Source organism: Rhododendron vialii, chromosome 8a, assembly GCF_030253575.1.
Source record: "Rhododendron vialii isolate Sample 1 chromosome 8a, ASM3025357v1".
Classification (NCBI taxonomy): domain Eukaryota; kingdom Viridiplantae; phylum Streptophyta; class Magnoliopsida; order Ericales; family Ericaceae; genus Rhododendron; species Rhododendron vialii.
In genome coordinates this window covers 6,187,510-6,205,628 of record NC_080564.1, presented here as the reverse complement: position 1 = coordinate 6,205,628, position 18,119 = coordinate 6,187,510, and the positions used below count along the sequence as shown (strand labels likewise).

Here is an 18,119-nt window from a genome sequence, read left to right as displayed (position 1 = left end):
GACCTGGTATTTTTTGGCCTAATTCCTTCGTTTAGGCTTTCAATTTACGTTTTTTGCCGTTTTAGGAAAATTTTGTTTCATTAATAACTCTTAATTCGTAATTTTTTTTTAGTTGGTTTTTTTTGGGAAAGTCTTGTTTTTCTTTCCCATGTTCAATTTTAGCAAAAGCCCCAAATTTCAAGACTCTTTATTTTTCGACTTTATTTTTAGGGTTTCGGGTTAATATAAGGGTTTGTAACCTAATGTTATGCAACTTTTGATCAATATTATTCAGATTTTGTCTCTTTTTCTCATAGACTCGAGTTTATCATTCGTTCAATTAGTACGCAGCTAATCTCTTTGTTAATTCTGCTGCGTCATTTTGGCATCTTGAAACTATAGGATAATGCTATGATGTCCTCCATTCAAAAGGAGACACCAGCTATAAATGGTATAACAAATAAAACATAGCGATTTTTATGTACACATACAAACAAGAGTACCACTCCAACCGTCAGATTAAATTTTCAATATGTTATAGCCATCTAATCAACTTCTTTAATAAATTTATCCTCTCCTTTCCTCCCTCTTTCCTTACTTCTTTGGCAATGTTGTCATTTCTACCGACAAACATATTTTTTTTCTTTATTTAACAATGAGCCTTTTATTATCAAGTTTTCTTTTCCCTATCGTCAATCTTTAACTCTATTATTGGGATGTCGTGCATTGTCCACTCATCTGTTAGAAAACTCTATTTAATTTCTTTATTCCATCAACTGAGGTAACAATAGAAAAATATTATAAAAACTTTACTCATACAAAAGAATAAACTTATTATTATTTTTTTTTGGTAACAAGTTGTTTCACCTATTTCTTGGACGCATGATTGAAAGTAGTAGTGCTTGATAATTTGTCTCAGTTATAGGCCAATAGCATTCCTTTGATTTGAAGGGCGGAAAAACTCAAGTTGTGGCATTCCGTTGCAAGAATTATTTTCAATGTAAAAAAAAAAACAGCATTCATTAACTTACGGGAAGTGGAGTTTTAAAACTATTCATTTTTTTTTTGGATTAGTTGTTGGTTGAACTATATTAGATACAGGTGTGATATAAGTATTGGTTGATCGTGATAGCTGTTAACAAATGGTTGTGCATAAGTTAATTACAAATTTCATTTGGGTATGTGCTCTTACTTTTTCAACGAGTGTGGTATTATTTGTTGTGAAACTATTCTTAGAAGAAATTAGTTCAATTTATACCATTTGTCTATTTGAAGAGAATTTTAAAAAATAAATTATAAAATTTTTCATTTGGGTTTTTTAAGATTACTAGAAGGGAAGGATAATTTTTTTTAAGTTGTAATAAAAAAGTGTTGTGTCGTGTCTCTTTTTTTTTTTATCAGCGTATTGTGCCGTGCCTTGTAATCACTAGTGGTATAACAAATTACAAAATGGCATAACATGCTATGCCATTGTGTAGATCATTTTTAAAAATGGCATAATATTTTTTAATACTATTATATTAAATCATAATACTTTTTCAAAAATAGTATAACAAACAACTCGAAGACATAATATTTTTTAAAAATGACATAACACTTGTTATGGCATTATTATAAAAATGATATAACATAACCACTTGAAGGGATAACACAAAAATCATTTGAGAGGCATAACCGGTGTCCCCTTTTGGGAAGGGGAAATCATAGCATTTGCCTTGAAACTAATGTTTGGGAAAATCTTTGAGTGGCCCGAAGATTTAGAATGTTCGATATCCGTGAAATTTTAATGTGCGAACTCATACATTTTTGTGCCCACTTGGCCCGACTACCCTTTAGATTTCATTGTTCCAAATTCTTTCCGAAAGAGAAACCATGATTTTCTGAACCGTGACTTAGAGAACATGCATCAATTTTCTGAAGCATCAAGTTTAAGGGGTCGTATCCCAATCAGTTTTGGTTGGGACTAGTTTGGTCTAGTCAAGTCTGATTGTGGGTCTTTTCTGGACCGACAAAAATAATCGGAACTGTTTATTTTTTAAAACACGTAGAGAACATTAATAATATCAAAAATCATGTTGATCGAATATAGTTTGACATGATTTCGAAATGCATTAAGTTTGTAAGAATAAAAGTGTGCAATGCCGGTTGCAACCCATTTGACACAATTATTTGAGGATAAATGCATTTCGAAAACATGTCAAACGATATTTGATCAACGTGATTTTTGGTGTGGTCAACGTTCTCGACGAGCTCTAAAAAGTGAACGGTTCCGATCATTATTGTGGACCCAAAAAAGGCCCACAATCAGTCTTAACCGGACCAAACTGGTCCCAACCCAAACTGATTGGGATACGACCCCCAAGTTTAATGAATCATCGATTTTCTGAACCATGGTTTTTTCTTAGCATAGGTCTTGGAAAAAAGCTTCACAGGTCCCAGTTATATTCCTCTCTTTCACCTCTTCGTCTATCACCTCCGCATGGGAGCTCAATAAACCAGATGACAGAGTGTTAGAGACTCGACCCACACTGGTTCTTTAAGAAACTCTAAGGGGAAACCTTATAAAGTATCTATCTCAAAATCAAGAAACTCTAAGGGGAAACCTTATAAATATCTATCTCAAAATCAAGGGCGGAACTTGAAAAAAACGCTCTCTTAAAAACCCTTGGCTCTGGACATCAACAAATCTAAAAAAATATTGGGAATCAAGAGAGAATTAACACAATCATAAAACTACTTTTATTTATTTCTCAAACGAAAACATACAAATTACATACACATAACTCTCACATACACAATTTACTCCACTGTTGGTGGGGGAGACCCCCTCAGGGGCTTCCCGATCTCTCTCACTTCTCTGTTCTCTAACTCTCTCTTATCCCACAACTCTACATAACACACAGACACGTACATATAGAAACCAAAGCACACTCTCATCCACTCATTCTCTCAACTGGCATCTTAACTCACCGAAATATATAGATGGGCTAGGCCCCTCTCTTCAATCTCCAACTCTCATCTTGTCTCTTTGTCTCACAGCCAAATCACAAGCCAACCCTACTCTCATTTACCAGCTAGCTCCCTCATTAATTTGTCCCTTTCTCTTGCACACTCACACATGACCAATAATAATTAAGTTTAATATTCCAACACTCTCCCCTTAAACTTAATTATTACCGTCCGAGACTCCATCCTTTGTCCCAACTCTTCTCTGCTCGCTCGACAATCTCGTTGTCTTCTACTGCTTCTCCTCTTCTCTCTCTTCTTCTCTCCTCCTTTTTTTTTTTTTGAGCGCCGAACAACCTTGTGTTGGTTTGTTCTCTCTCTCTCTCTCTCTCTCTCTCTCTCTCTCTCTCTCTCTCTCTTGCGCAGAACTACCGTGCTCTGGCGTTCTACATCCTCCACTTCTTTCGGAAACTTTCTCTCATTTTTTTTTGTTTCCGCCTCTGTCTAGACATTTGAGGACCCTCTCTCTCCTCTCACTATCTCTTCACTCTTCTAACTCTCTTCTGCAGCAGAACTCTTAAAAGGGATGGTCCGAAAAAACTCCACACTGGGCCCACTCTCTCCAACTTCGGTATCTCGTCTGAGAACTCCTAAACTGCCAACTTCTCGCTTAGCCCGCTAATATATTGCATGAAAAAAATGAATTCACCGTGAATAAATCCACTTTTCCATCAATATATCTACCATCAGTCAATATATCGCTACGTGCCGCGAATACATTGCAAAAATACTCACTGATTGGCTAAAACACCATCATCTTGCAGCTCGTCTCTTCCTCTCGCTTTGCTTCCTTCATCTCAGCTTCTCCTCCTCTCTCGGCTCACGCTCAGCTCCAATGTATCGCGATAACTCGCGAGATCCTTTGAAAATCTAGGATGAATAATTGAGACGATGCATGACAGCACGTCCGCCAAGATGGCCGTTAACGCCGTCTTCTGGAGGCACGTGAACCATCCTCCGACATCCTTTCACAACCGGCCTTATATAGCCGGAATCTCTCACAGCAGAAGCGCACACACAACACCACAGCTCTAGGATCTCTCGCCAAATGCACCGATACCAATTGTTGTGAATCAAGAGAGAATTCACACAATCATCGACGGGTAGAAATTACATATTAATTCTCATGTCTAGTGTAGACCTAGGGATTTCAATCTTGCCCAAACCGTTGGTTATATAGTAGAACGGGACCAAACCAATTGGTTAGGTTTTTAATCGAATTTGTAACTGTGGATTCGAACTGATTTCCCAGTTGTGAAGAGTGAAGACGTCTGTACGAGAAATTTTTCGGTGCCGGGTGGGTATATCCCACGTGATATCCGCTCGGTACATTCGGGCCGTCCAATACATTTTTGGATGGCTCAGATTGAAACTCTCTCTCTCCTTTCACTCTAACACTTTCCCTCTCATTTTTCTTTCTTCAAATCCGACCTGTCCAAAAACGCAATTAATGGATGGCTTGGATGCGCCTAGAGGACACCTTGTGATACGCATCCGGCACTGAAAATTTTTCCTGTCCATACACATTGAAACTCATAATAAGTTCAACGCGTTATGGACAATGGGATGGTCATATCAACTTTATTAGCACATCATGCCACACAACTGGTCCAGACTAGCTAATACCACTCTCGAGTGGTATTGAATATTGTAATGATTTGCGTCATCATGCCACACAACTGGTCCAGACTAGCTAGTATTGAATATTGTAACGATTTGCGTCATCATGCCACACAACTGGTCCAGACTAGCTAATACCACTCTCGAGTGGTATTGAATATCGTAATGATTTGCGTCAGCTGATCTGCTGACCGTTAGTATGATCATATGTTTCAAAAGGTTAAACTCACGTTATATAGTAGCTCAACGTATTCCCTTTTATATAAGAGTCAATTTTCATCATCCACCGATGTGGGATTTTGGAGTCTTACAATCTCCTCACCTTATGATATAAACGTTCTCGTTGCATTGCCTAACAACCTTCTCTTGGTGGTCATAGGTGACACTAATTAGCTCTGTATTGTGTGACTTTAGGTCAAGATGTGTTACCTTTTTCTTTCTTTTCCTTTTGGTGCGTGGCTCTCCGAACCACAAATAAAAAGTTGTTCAGCGTACGTGTGGGTTTCAAAGACCAAAGCAATGGATGTGGTGCTATGAGAGAGAAAGGTGTACATCTCAACAGTGATACGATAAATGGTCGTCCCTCTAATGGCCGTGAACTTCTCCATCATTTTGCCATTGTCTCCATAAACAGCATTCTTGTGGGGACAACAAGGTGCAACAGAACCACACTTTTGTAAAAGAAACAAGTTGCAGACCACAGATTTTTTGTTCTCTCTTTATTTAATTTTTTTTACATTTGTTAGTTTTGTGTTAAATTTTTATGTACTATTGGTCTGTCTTGACAAAAAGAATCAGAAAAGTAAAAAATTAGCATGACTTTTACACAAGTATTTTTTAAAATAATTAAGAAAAAGCCCACAAAATCAACTTTGTTTCCCCTTTGTCTTTTCTTCCTGCAACTTAACCCCTCAGTTCCCCTCTCCTCCAGTCTCCCTCTCTCCTCCAGTCGCTCTTTCAGTCTTTCTCCTCCCCTCTCCTACCACGATGGGACGACACTATGATGTTTCCATTTTGCCCATAAACTACACTGGAGTTTTGGGATGTTTTATGGATAATGCTATGGTATTTCTTGTTGTCTGGGGATACCGTAACATAACAACTTTAAGGCATGACATTAACCAATTGAAGACATAATTCTTTTTAAAAAATGACATAATAATAATAATATTATTATTATTAGGCATAATACTTTTCAAAAAAAAAAGAAATTGATTTCTATACCTCCCAAATTGATGCAAACACGTATTTTTTTTTGTCTTTTAGCGGATAAATTTACAAAACAATCCCTGCTAAACTTTGAAAAAAGTGTATATATGCAGGGATTGTTTCATAAATTCATTTGTTAAAATACGAAAAAAGGAGTGTGTGCATCAATTTGGGTAGTGTAGAAATCAATTTCCTTTCACAAATAGAATAGCGTCCACTTTTATTATTATGGTGCCCCCTTGAATTAATGTTATGCCATTAATACATAACCACTCGAAATCATAACGTTAACCATTCGGAGGCATAAATGGACACCTTAGATGAGGGCCACTTTAGTTTTTCCCTTATATCTATCACCAAAGTAATTGCTTGAAAGCTTGATATCTTGGCATATTGACCGTAAATTAAGGGGCATATATCGATTTCGACCAAATATATTATGGTGACCAACAAGGTTTTGAATACCGGTAGAGGGTACCGTTTTTCTATTGGTACAGACGTACAGTATGTCCCGGTTTCGGTATAATTTCTGACATGGTTTCAGATTTTTTGTTTCTTGGGTAAATGGTGTTTATGCATAGTTCCATGGTAAACTCGAATAGTCAATATGCTTCCCAAGTGAATGTCCCACTAAAATATGGGACCCATCCCATTACCATTGAGACACAGATAATTCATACAAACAGAACAGTCCATGGAACACAGCTAATTGTTATATTATCACTTTCTTAAGGTTGTGTTCTAGATAAAACTCTTCTCATATGGACTAGATTAGGTTCCTAATCCGCAAGTCATACGAGTAGTATGCATGACACAGGCTGTAAATGGTAGAATGAACTCGTATTTCCTCGTCTTCTTGGTTGCTTATATAGCTCTAGTAAAATAGCCAAAAGATGACATTGTTTGGGGTGGCTGATGTGACAGGATTCTGTGGTATGGAAAAAGGTGTGAAGCAACTTTCCTATCTCCGCAGCGAGAGCAAGTTCTTCGATCATCGGCCTGTATCTGCTCTTTTCCTGACACAAATTGAAGTTGTGGAGTCTACAAATCCAAGGCTTAATCCTGTCCAACCCCTTATTCCCACCATAACTCCTACGTACCAAACTGTAAGCACCGGCCCTATGCTTCTGTCTAGATTCTCTAAGACATTCAAAAGTTGTGCTCTCGTAATAGAGTGTGTAACAATGGGGTCGATGGCGATATCAGTGAACAGTTGATAAACTTCTTAAGTTATAATGGCAGGCACAGGACAAGGCTAAAGAAGAGGCGCCCGCCAACATTGTGCTCATGGAGCGCAAAGGATAAAAAGCATGTGCCAAGTGACACGCAAAGGCTGTAAATCAAATAGGAGATACATGTTGCAAACGGCAATAGATTAGTTATCTGCTATATATAGGGAAGGCTTGTGAAGCACAATTTTACAATCTTTCCTCGTTCGTGACTTTGACTTTAATATAGATTCACAATTGGAAAAGCATTGAAATTCTGGTTTCCAAGGATTGGCGGAGCCAGGATTGCGGCGGCTTACTAGACGTATATGTTTTTATCTGAATGTATACTTATTATATCATAATATTTTTGTTTTTCAATACATTACATTTGTATATTGAAATGATTCTAGTCTAATGCAGTTAAAGTATACCAGTCATTTTGTATTTTTTCTTTAGGCTACTTCAACTGTTACGTGTTTATTTTTCATTTATGAAAGAAATTGAGAAATGAGAATGTAAAATAATTGATTTTTTATCAAATGAAACCAAAATTATTAAGATAAATGACAAATAAACAGAAAACCAAAAAAGTTGGTAGTAAGATGATAAGAGAACTCAGACTCACATTGTAACATAAAATGGCCGTAGCTAATGCTCTGTATCTGCAGGACCACAAAGTTTCTAGCTTGTGTAACACCCCAGCTAATGTTGGTTCATTATTCTCCTTTTGAGTCCTCGTGAAGAAGACACTTGACTCCCGTTGTAACCACTAATAACGTAACTACTATCATCCTATCGTCTGGCCACAAAAAATGTTGTTCAACGTGTTGTGATCCTAGAGTAATTCTCAAGTCCGGACCAGGCTGTGCAGCCCCTTTATAACAGGATCTCAAAATTTAATCCAATCCAATTATACGGGCCCAATATCAATCTACGTCGTAATATAAGCTTCAAAACAATGGTACTCTGTAAGATGTTAGATCGAAGTTTTTCAATTCATCACCACTGCGGATTGACATATTGCAAACTATTATTAGAATTTACTTACGGAATCACAAAGGGAGCATCTTCCCCTGCTCATGTTTCTGAGAAACTTACATCAACCCCATCATTTGCAAAATACAAATTAAAATTGACCGTCGAGTGCCTTAGGCGTTCTCTGAAGATTGACCAGCGAGAAGTACACTCCAGCAGGACCCTTACCCAACAAAGAAGAGTGGGTTCCTTTTTCCACCACATTCCGTTTATCCAAAACAGCAATCATGTCGCAGTTTTGTATCGTACTCAACCTGTGGGCCACCACCACGCTAGTTCTCCCCACCATCACGCGCTCGAGCGCGTCTTGTACAACTTTCTCCGATTGGCTATCAAGTGCACTAGTGGCCTCGTCTAGTAACAGGATTGCTGGGTTTTTCAATATAGCACGGGCTATCGCAATTCGTTGCTTCTGTCCACCCGACAGCTGCAATCCTCTATCCCCACACCACGTATCGTACCCGTCTTTTAGGCACGCGATGAACTCGTGAGCATTGGCCGCCTTAGCCACTTCAATGACCTCTGCTTCGTCAATCTTATCTGATGCACCGTAAGTGATGTTATCTCGAATAGACCCCGCAAACAAAGTCGGCTCTTGACTAACAAGTGCAATGTGGTTCCTTAGTGATCTCAGATGGTATGATTTGATGTCACGACCGTCGATTTTCACAATGCCATTAAGTGGGTCGTAGAATCGCTCGATCAATCCAATGATGGTTGATTTCCCGGACCCACTTTGTCCAACCAACGCTGTTGCTCTCCCTGCTTCAATGTTGATAGAAAATCGGTTGAAGACCATGACGTCGGGCCTAGCCGGGTATGCAAATTGGATGTCGCGTAGCTCCACATGGCCCGTTATTTTGTCGGGCTTGTAGCCTTCAAGGTCTTCGGGCTCAATACACGTAAATCGGTCCAACACAGCAAAAACTGACCCGACTGCATCAGATCCTTTCGCCAGGTCATTAGTCATGGTCCCTGCGTCGGCAATAACTCGACCTGTGCTAACTAAGATCATGAAGGTCTCAAACAGGGCTTTTGACGTAATGTAGCCTTTGGTGATGAGCTTTCCACCGTACCAGAAGTCTAAAGCCCAAGTGCATGCCATGAGGCATTGGGAGGTACCAAGCCCAATACCAGCGAACCATGATTGTCGGATGCTTTCACGTCGTGGGCCTTCTTGGGCCTTTTCGAGCATTTGGAGGACTCGAGACTGAGAAGAGAAGGCTGTAACAGTCCGAAGGTTGGAGACTGCTTCTGCAGCTAGCTTGCTGCTTTCGTCTTGGGCCTTCAAGGCCTTCTTGGACATGTTCTTGAGAAGGACGCGCTTCAAGTAGAAGCAGACGACCACGAGGGGTTGAACTGCTATCATGACTAATGCGAGCCTCCATGCGATGATCAGGCCCATGGTGCAAGCTATGGTTACTGCCGAAAAGGTTTGGATAAGGAGTGCCATCCTATCGCCCACCAGAGATCTCACCTGCAAAATTGTGAACACCAAAGTGGAATCAGATTTCACAACAAAAACATATCCGTTGTAGCGCCGGTTTTGGTGGTCTGTATTCTAATGAATGGTTTTAGAATTTGTTTTTCAATACTAAGTACACCTTAATGAAACCATGGGAAACAATTAAGATTAGTACTGATAGTAAGACTCAAATCCAACAAGACGCTGGATAACGGGGCGCCACACTTGTGTAGCGTCTATTCTTTTTTGCTACCAACTTATGATAGGGCCGCCCAGAATTGCAACTTCTAGTCACAAATGGCAATATGTTGGATGTACTAACAACGTTTGTATATTTAAGGAATGCGTCAAGCATGTGACAAACAATAACATTAGACTATTAACAAGATTCTTGGAGACTTGATTTAATGTTTGTGAAAAGCTACTTACATTTTAAGAGTCGAGATCCATTCATATGATGACCTCGTGTGGTTCCTCAAGAAATGCAAATGGGACACAACATGGTCTCTTTTGAAAATTCGAAATGTTCATTCTATAGGGTTCAATTTGTTTATTGTCCATCGAAAAATTGTATTGATCGGTCATACGTAAAAATTGGTCGATATCATATTGACAGCAAAGAAATGGACAATTAATTTTTTGTGCATGTGATAAATATACCTCCTTCGAATGGATACCAATGTTTGATCAACTTAAATTTTTGCATAAATGATAAACACGCATACTTACAAAATGACGGACTCGGAACACCAAATGTGACTTCGTTGTATCACGTTTGTGTCACAAGAACTAAAGGACAATCGATCAAAATAGGAGACACTTTGCTGTATTTCTGCGTTTTGGTTTTCAGGGGTATGCGTCGGTGATTTTGTAGCTTTTTGTGCTTTTGGTTAAATGAATTAATTACCCCAAAAAAATATTTTCTGAGCTGTCACTTCGTTAACTTATACCCAATTTTCTAATCGAAACCTTCAACAATGCAAAGACAGAGTAACTACCAATACAGGCAATCATCCCAATAAACTAAACTAAAGCCAAAAACAGAGCAAATTCATGCAGAACAGTTTTTATGAATTGATTAGTTGTGCAGAAATCATGCTTCCGAATATTCACTAATTGTGATTATGAATGAGAGAGAGAGAGCATACCACATTAGCATCTTTAGCGAGCCGAGAGCAAATAGAACCACTAGAATTCTCATCCCGATCAAACCAACCGACTTCAAACGTCATTATCTTGGACAACATCCTCTCTCTAATCCGCTTCGTCAAATGCTCCCCCATGTAAGCAAAATTATAATGCTGAATTACGTTAATCAACAGGGACGATATCGCCAACCCAACGAACCACAACGAATAAATCCTTATCTTGTACTTGATCTCATTGTGATCGGGCAAGAAATAAACCGAAATCACCGATCCCATTGCGAAAGCATAAAGCGGTTGAATCGCACCGAACAGAACCGCACCTATGCACCCCATTACCGCTTGCCTCCACTCGGGTAAATTCATCGCCAAAAGTCTTCGAAATGAGGGAACAGGAAAATCTTGGTCTAGTCCCACCTTAGAAGAATTGTCGAGTCTCTGACTTTGGGCAGCCGAGTTTGCTGAATTGGATCGACTTAGAATTGGCAATCTTCGACTGCTGTTGTTGTTTGAATCCATTTTTGGGTTGTTCGACAAAGTTGAATCGCCATTTGATGGAACTTCTCTCTTATTCTCTCTTTGTTGCATCCGGACTAGGGATGCATACATGCCGTTTTCGTCGCAGATTAGTTCATCGTGCGAGCCTGTTTCAATTACCTGATTGCATATATCTATTAGCATATTATAACATGTGTAATCATCTTGCCAATTAAATTGTTTTGCATGACTCAACACCCCAGACTAACAAAATACTTAAGGACTCCGGACGTTATAATGAGACTCTGTCACATGAGAAGTTTATCATTATTACCATTCAAGGTAACTTCCCACTACTTATCTGACATTAGACTTGGGGTTTTAGGGTTTGTTTCAAAATTCTTCATACCTGACCATTTTGGACGACGGCAATGACATTGGCGTTTCGGATGGTGGAGAGGCGGTGAGCAATGATGACAGTTGTGCGGCCCACAGCAGCATTGTCGAGTGCGTCTTGCACGACTCGCTCTGATTCCGAGTCCAGCGCGCTTGTGGCCTCGTCAAGTAAGAGGATGCGCGGTGCCTTGATTATGGCGCGAGCGATTGCAATTCGCTGCTTCTGTCCCCCTGACATTTGAACTCCTCTCTCACCCACCTAAATGAAACAATAATACTTTTTGTTACAAATTTTTTATTTTATTTTATAATCGAATGTCTGGGCTAACTTGTTCGCACATCGACTAATTTTGGGATCCTAAAAAAAAAAAGACCAGGCAAACCTCTAATGGCCAAATGTTAGGCCTCCGTGAGAATGGAACATATGACCTCATAAAGGTGCACATTTTGCTTTCTCATAACCACTTGGTCAAATTAACTCCTTTGGAATTACAATTGTTGATACACTATTAGCAATAACCCGTTCAATGCATCGGATATTAAAGTGGGCAATTGGAAGTAATTTTTTTTACATGAAATTAATAATTGCAGATATGGTTCTCCGCTACCTCAACCAAGAAATATTGCCCTTTCATACCACTATCTGTATCGTATATCACTACACGTCTGTTGGGACCGAAATTAAGGTCTCACCATGTGTAGGTGGAGGAAGTGTGTTTAGTCCAATAATAGATTATGGGGACTCAATGCTGGGCCTTCAAACAAAGTCTGAGTTTTCACCACTGAATCAACCCCTACTTGTTTCGCAATCCAAGTAAATACAACGACCATACGTATCTATTTTAAGGATAACATCCAACAAACATATCCATGGTATATAGACTCAACACCATTTTGCATTTTGTACAACCCATCCTGATAGAAATAAATTAAACCAAAGCAAAGAGTATCTAGACCATTAATTTTAGCATACGCAAAAAATCTAGCAAAGACCCCTAATTTTCTTCTCAACGAAGGAACCATAATTGAGTGGCAATGATTTCTCACCTTTAAAAATTATAAAGAAAGTCCACGATAAATAAGGAATTTAACGCTTATATTCTCTTACCACTTGTAATAATAAATTAAAAAAGATAATATATTATAAGATGATTTTTAGTTAAGCTGTGATGCATTATTGTTTAAAATTACGCTTGTGTCTGCTTAAGGAATTTTCAATTCTAGTATATGGTGTTTCGGGATGTGAACCTATTCCTGTCCCTTCCCAAAATGATAAGGAATATGCTGTTTCGGGATTTGAACCTATTCTCTATTCTTGTTCCTTCCCAAAACGATAATTAATTTCCACTTTCCCAGTTACAGCATACGAACCTGTTCCCTCTGTTCTTGTTGTTTCGGTACTGATGTAGTCCATGCATGTGGAAATGGAATTCCTTTTTCGAAAAAGCTACGGCCACCGACTCACCGCTTACCGATTCTATATCGACGGTTGTGCGTAGCCCACTTTGGACTAATTGTGCGCATATCATCAACATATGATATAGTAGTATTTTTGTAGGGTCCATTTCGAATTATACAAAAATGATCCAAACCCACTTTGGAATAATTGTCCACATATCATCAACATATGATATAGTAGTATTTTTGTAGGGTCCATTTCGAATTATAAAAAATGATCCAAACCGCTTATTATTCTTAAAATATTCTTTTTATGGGTTCCTACAAAAAAAAAACAAAAAACTAGTTCAATCGGATACCAGTAAGATCTTTGTCAACATTTGCAGAGCAAAACTGAGCTAATTTTTGCACTAATTTTGAAAGAGACTCTCGGTATCCGATTTTTATTTTATCTACCTATCGGTATTCGATTGAGCTCATTTTTTTTTTGCAAGAATCCATAAGAAAACAATGTACGAACACAAAATAGTGTATATATATTGAATTTTTAGGTTTCTCAGAGTTCGGTTCCTTCTGAGTTGAAATCGTAGATACAGAGTATAATTTTAGTCTGAAAAAACAAGTTCTTCATTTCTTGGAGCAGAGTTTCCCTATTGAAAGAGATTAGGAAAATGAGAGGTAAAGGACAAGGAGAGAACAAACGAACCTGGGTATCATAACCCTGAGGCAGCTGAGAAATGAAATTATGAGCGTTAGAAGCTTTAGAAGCAGCAATGATGTCTTCCATATCACCATCTTCCTTCCCAAATAGTATGTTCTCTTTAATACTTGTAGCAAATAGTGCTGGCTCTTGACTCACCAACCCCATCTGAGATCTCAACCACTTCAATTGGAGCTTATCAATGGCCACTCCATCCAGACAAATCTCTCCCCCCATTGGATCATAAAACCGTTGCAAAAGCGCGATCACTGTTGATTTTCCGCACCCGCTCCCGCCGACTAGTGCCACTGTTAATCCTGATGGGATTTTCAGGTTGAAGTTTTGGAAAATGGGGGTGTCGGGTCGCGATGGGTAGGCGAATTTGACGTTTTTGAATTCAACTTCGCCCAAAATGCTCTCGAGAATTTGGCCGTCCATGTTGTCGGAATCAATTTTGGGTACTCTTTTTATTAGTTCCAATATTCTTTCTCCTGCCGCGGATGCTTCGGAGAAGTATTTTAGGTTTGATAAAGCAGAACCCAGTGACCTGATCAAGAAAATTTGGATAATTCTTTAAGAATTACTAATCCATTATGGAACAGAGATGGTTATGGTACAGCAAATCAGTTTCTTCTTTTTTAAGAGAAACAGAAAGCAAGGCCCATTATACTGTAGTTAACTAGCCCTTCCCAATCAAAGTACAAATAAACACAAAATTGCAAAGATCTACATAAAAACGGTAAAAGTAAAGAAATTTTTTTCCCTCTTAACAATAACAAATATACCCATTAAGGTTTCATAAGCCAAACACAAAACCCCGTTAATATGAACCTATGCAAAAAAAAATAGAGTGGTAATGAAAGAATGTGAAGAGGGTAGAGATACATACAGCCCACCGATGGCGATGCCAGCTCCCGTCGCAAAAACATTGCCTCCGCTTGTGTGATGGTACATAATCAATCTACTACCATAGTAAGCTATGAAGGACCAAAGTGCAAACACTATGCCGTTGCTGCCAATGGCTAATCCTTTTGCCAACCCTTGCTTTAGCCCTAGATCAACAGTCCCTTGAAGGGCAATAGAGTAATTTCTCATAGTCTTACTCTCTCCAACAAAGGCATAAACAGTTCTAATAGAAGAGAGTGCTTGTTCTGCTACTATCCCTGCCTTGTTGTATTCCACCCTCATTTTTCTAGCTATTCCCATTAATGCCCTTCCATACATCAAACCAGGGATTACAAGAAATATCACAAAGGGGAACGCCACAATTGCTAGCCTCCGTAGAAGTGCAAATGCCACTATGTAGGCCCCAATGAATGTGAATAAGTTCGTCAAGAACACTGGAACCTGTATTGATGATATTAGAAATAATCAAGCATTCCATTTCAGAAAGAAAAGACTTTCGTACAGTAACTCATCTCAGTGAAATTTATGTAAAATCTTGAACTCAAACATTGTTTTTTTTTCTCCCAAAAATGAATCATCAATAATTTTGTTAATTAAGAATCTGTTGGAACCAAAATAAAAAATAATTTTGAAACAAAATTCTCATAAAGAAAGTCATCCTTGTGAAATTCTACGTATGAAAATCAGGGGCGGAACACTCGTGCAACCGGCATGACTCGGCCCCACCTAATTTTTTTTATAAACAAATCGGAAGTATACTATATATTAACTTCACATATTTTTTAACTACCATGAAAAAAAAAAAACCTTAATACTTACAGATATGTTTTTTTTTTCCGGTAAATAATACTTACCGAAAAGGGAATACTTACAGATATGTTGATTACTATAGTAATGTAAAAGTCAAATAAATTTCCATCACTATATGAAATAAGATTAATTCCTTTCATACAACTAGATGATGGGTGCATGGCACTTTGTTTGAAACTCTTGAAATATAACTTTTTTAACCCTTTATCTTAGTGTGTTATTAATTGTCGTAAATATTATACTTTCCCGATTTATCATTACCAGAAAAGAATGCCCAAAAAAAAAAAAAATTTACTGAAACAAGTCACTAGAAACAAAAGAAATCCAGAAAAGGATAAATTGTCGTAATTTTTTAAAAGCGTCTCATAAAGTATTTGGTAAGTTTCAAAAAAAAAAGTTAAATCTTGTACCAACCTTTTCACTAATAACATCTTGAATAACAAGACTGTCACTAGAGACGCTTGTGATGACTTCGGCGGTGCTTGTGACATGCAAATCAAAGTAACCCACGTCTTGCCTTAGCACTGCCTTCAAATATCTTGATCTCATTCTTGACGCTTGTCTTTCTGCTGTTCTTGTCCAACAATACCCCTCTTCAAAACAATAATGTCCCACAAAGTTAAACAACAAAATCAAACAAAAGAAACCCATCAGGCCCCACCTTATTCCCCATTTGGGAAACACAAAAGGAGTAAAAAGACAAAAACGAAATCAAATGTATTTGATCTAATAATACCCACCAAGAAAACAAGATACCCCTTGCATAAGCGCCACGAAGCACAGGAATTCTGAATTCTGTAATCGACAAAGACAACCCCATTTGTCAATGTTTATTCAAAAAACAATATGAATGCCTACATATCTCATGTATATAAATCAACATATATAGTCAATGATACGAACATGTCAATCGAGCCACAGGAGTTTTTAACCTTGTTCGATTTAGGTTTTGAGAAAGGTTTTCAAGAGTAATGAATGGAAAGAGATTGATAGAGATAATTTATGAGGGACCGTGTGCAGGGGTTTTGGGACTCCAAACGAATAATTGTTTCGGCTTGAGAATTGTGCCAGTGCATTTCACACAATTTTTATTTACTACTATAATTTTGGGCAAAAAAAAAAAAAAAAACAATCTTTAAACGTTGCTTAGAAATTGGTTTCGGAAAAGCATCATTGATGTATGCATATACGCATTAGAGAAAGGGAACCTTGTTGATGCTGTGAGAGAAGTTATTGGTGATGGAAGCGCCACCGATATTGTTCATAATTTTGCCAGTGAAGAGCAAAATGATGGGCATAGAGAGCCCGTCACCGAGCGACCCAATGAATCCGAAGCCCATAAGCAGCTTATCAATGCCATCTGAATGCATGAAAATGGATCGAATCGACCCACTGCTCTTCTTTTGGTTCCCCATGCCTTCCTTACTTCGGTAGTACTTCCCCTTCTCTCTCTCTCTCTCTCTCTCTCTCTCTCTAAAGCAACAATTAATAGTACTGAGATTTTCCGAAAGGGATGGGAGCTCAGGCAGCTAACGGTGGTTGCTTCAAAAAGCGGCTGTCACTTAACTAGTGAGGAAATATAGGGAGATGTATGCATATTTATAGAGCAGTGTTGGAATCAGGAGAGTTCAGTGTACATGTGCTTAGGGAGAGGGGATCAAGATTTGACTTTACTATTTTTATCATGCATGTATCGTCATTACTCACGATAGTGGGTCATGGGGTCCACTTTGTATTGGGACTACCTCAATTGCCATCTCCCAGATTTAATATGAACAAATCATTCTAACCAAATTATTATTATTTTTTTTTACTAAAGTCCGTCCTTGGTAGTTTGTGCGCGACTCAGCTAATTCTGGAGTCTTGAAGTTAACGATCGGAAAAATCCTCCAGTTACTCTAAGGTTGAGAATGTTTGTCATTTGTAGAATTCTAACATGTGATCTTATAGAGAACAGACACTTATTACATTCTCGTGCCCACTTGACCCAACCCTTTTGTTCCAAATTGTTTGAAGTGTACGTCTTGCTTGCATCGTGTGAAACTCATGTGCATAGAACGATTTGTATCCCTCATTTGTCTTTGTAGCATTCGGGTTAGAGGTGAAAATCCGTCGGTTTGCTTCGGTTTTTGGGGTGTTCGGGATTGAACCGATTGGTTCGGGTTAATGAAGTCTGGAACCGACCCCGACCGAAAATGGACCGAAATTTAGTTGGAGAAGTTTGGTCAGGTCAGTTTTTTTTATTTTTTTATATTATTGTTTTGGGTTTTTAAGTCCGGCTTTAAGATTGAAATAGACAATTGAGATTGAGATGCACAACTATGATTTGTTGTTTTTTTGTGGGTTTAAATGGATGACTTTTGAAAAATCAGAGTTTCCTAACAATTTGTAAAAACCTTAACAGTATATATGCGAATCACTAAGTAATACAGTATTATCAGCAAAAACTTATCAATCTCATAATGCAAAGATATACATGGAAAATCCCTAAATAGGTAAAAGTCACGGGATGAAATCAAATTACTATAATCATGATATATCTATCCAAACGAAATACATCCTCACAATATTCTAAGTACCACCTTTCAAGTCACACATACACCACACCCATGCGATCTTAACTGCCGCCGTTTCGAATATTTCTCAAACCTTTCAATACTCTTCCAGAAATCCATCAGAAGCGAATCAAACTGCTTTGAATCGGGTTGTAGAAACTTCTTGAAGTTGAAACAAAAAGAACAAAACTATCTCAAAAATTTCCT

General features: G+C 38.2%; 1 protein-coding gene and 1 long non-coding RNA gene across 2 annotated transcripts; both read right to left on the bottom strand.

Moving 5' to 3' along the window:
• Window positions 1-2,695: 2,695 nt before the first annotated feature.
• On the bottom strand, window positions 2,696-4,105 carry LOC131336041 (uncharacterized). Its single transcript, XR_009202738.1, has 2 exons — window positions 3,355-4,105; window positions 2,696-3,324 (listed from the first exon to the last, which is right to left on the bottom strand). It is a non-coding gene; the product is annotated as an uncharacterized LOC131336041 (long non-coding RNA).
• A 3,894-nt stretch (window positions 4,106-7,999) lies between these two features.
• Window positions 8,000-16,942, bottom strand: LOC131336039 (ABC transporter B family member 15-like). The gene is made up of 8 exons (XM_058371656.1): window positions 16,566-16,942; window positions 16,098-16,152; window positions 15,772-15,950; window positions 14,531-14,988; window positions 13,648-14,188; window positions 11,557-11,802; window positions 10,674-11,327; window positions 8,000-9,537 (listed from the first exon to the last, which is right to left on the bottom strand). The coding sequence occupies exons 1-8, from the start codon at window positions 16,770-16,772 to the stop codon at window positions 8,152-8,154; spliced, it is 3,726 nt and encodes a 1,241-aa protein (XP_058227639.1). The 5' UTR covers window positions 16,773-16,942; the 3' UTR covers window positions 8,000-8,151.
• Between the last annotated feature and the right edge of the window lie 1,177 nt (window positions 16,943-18,119).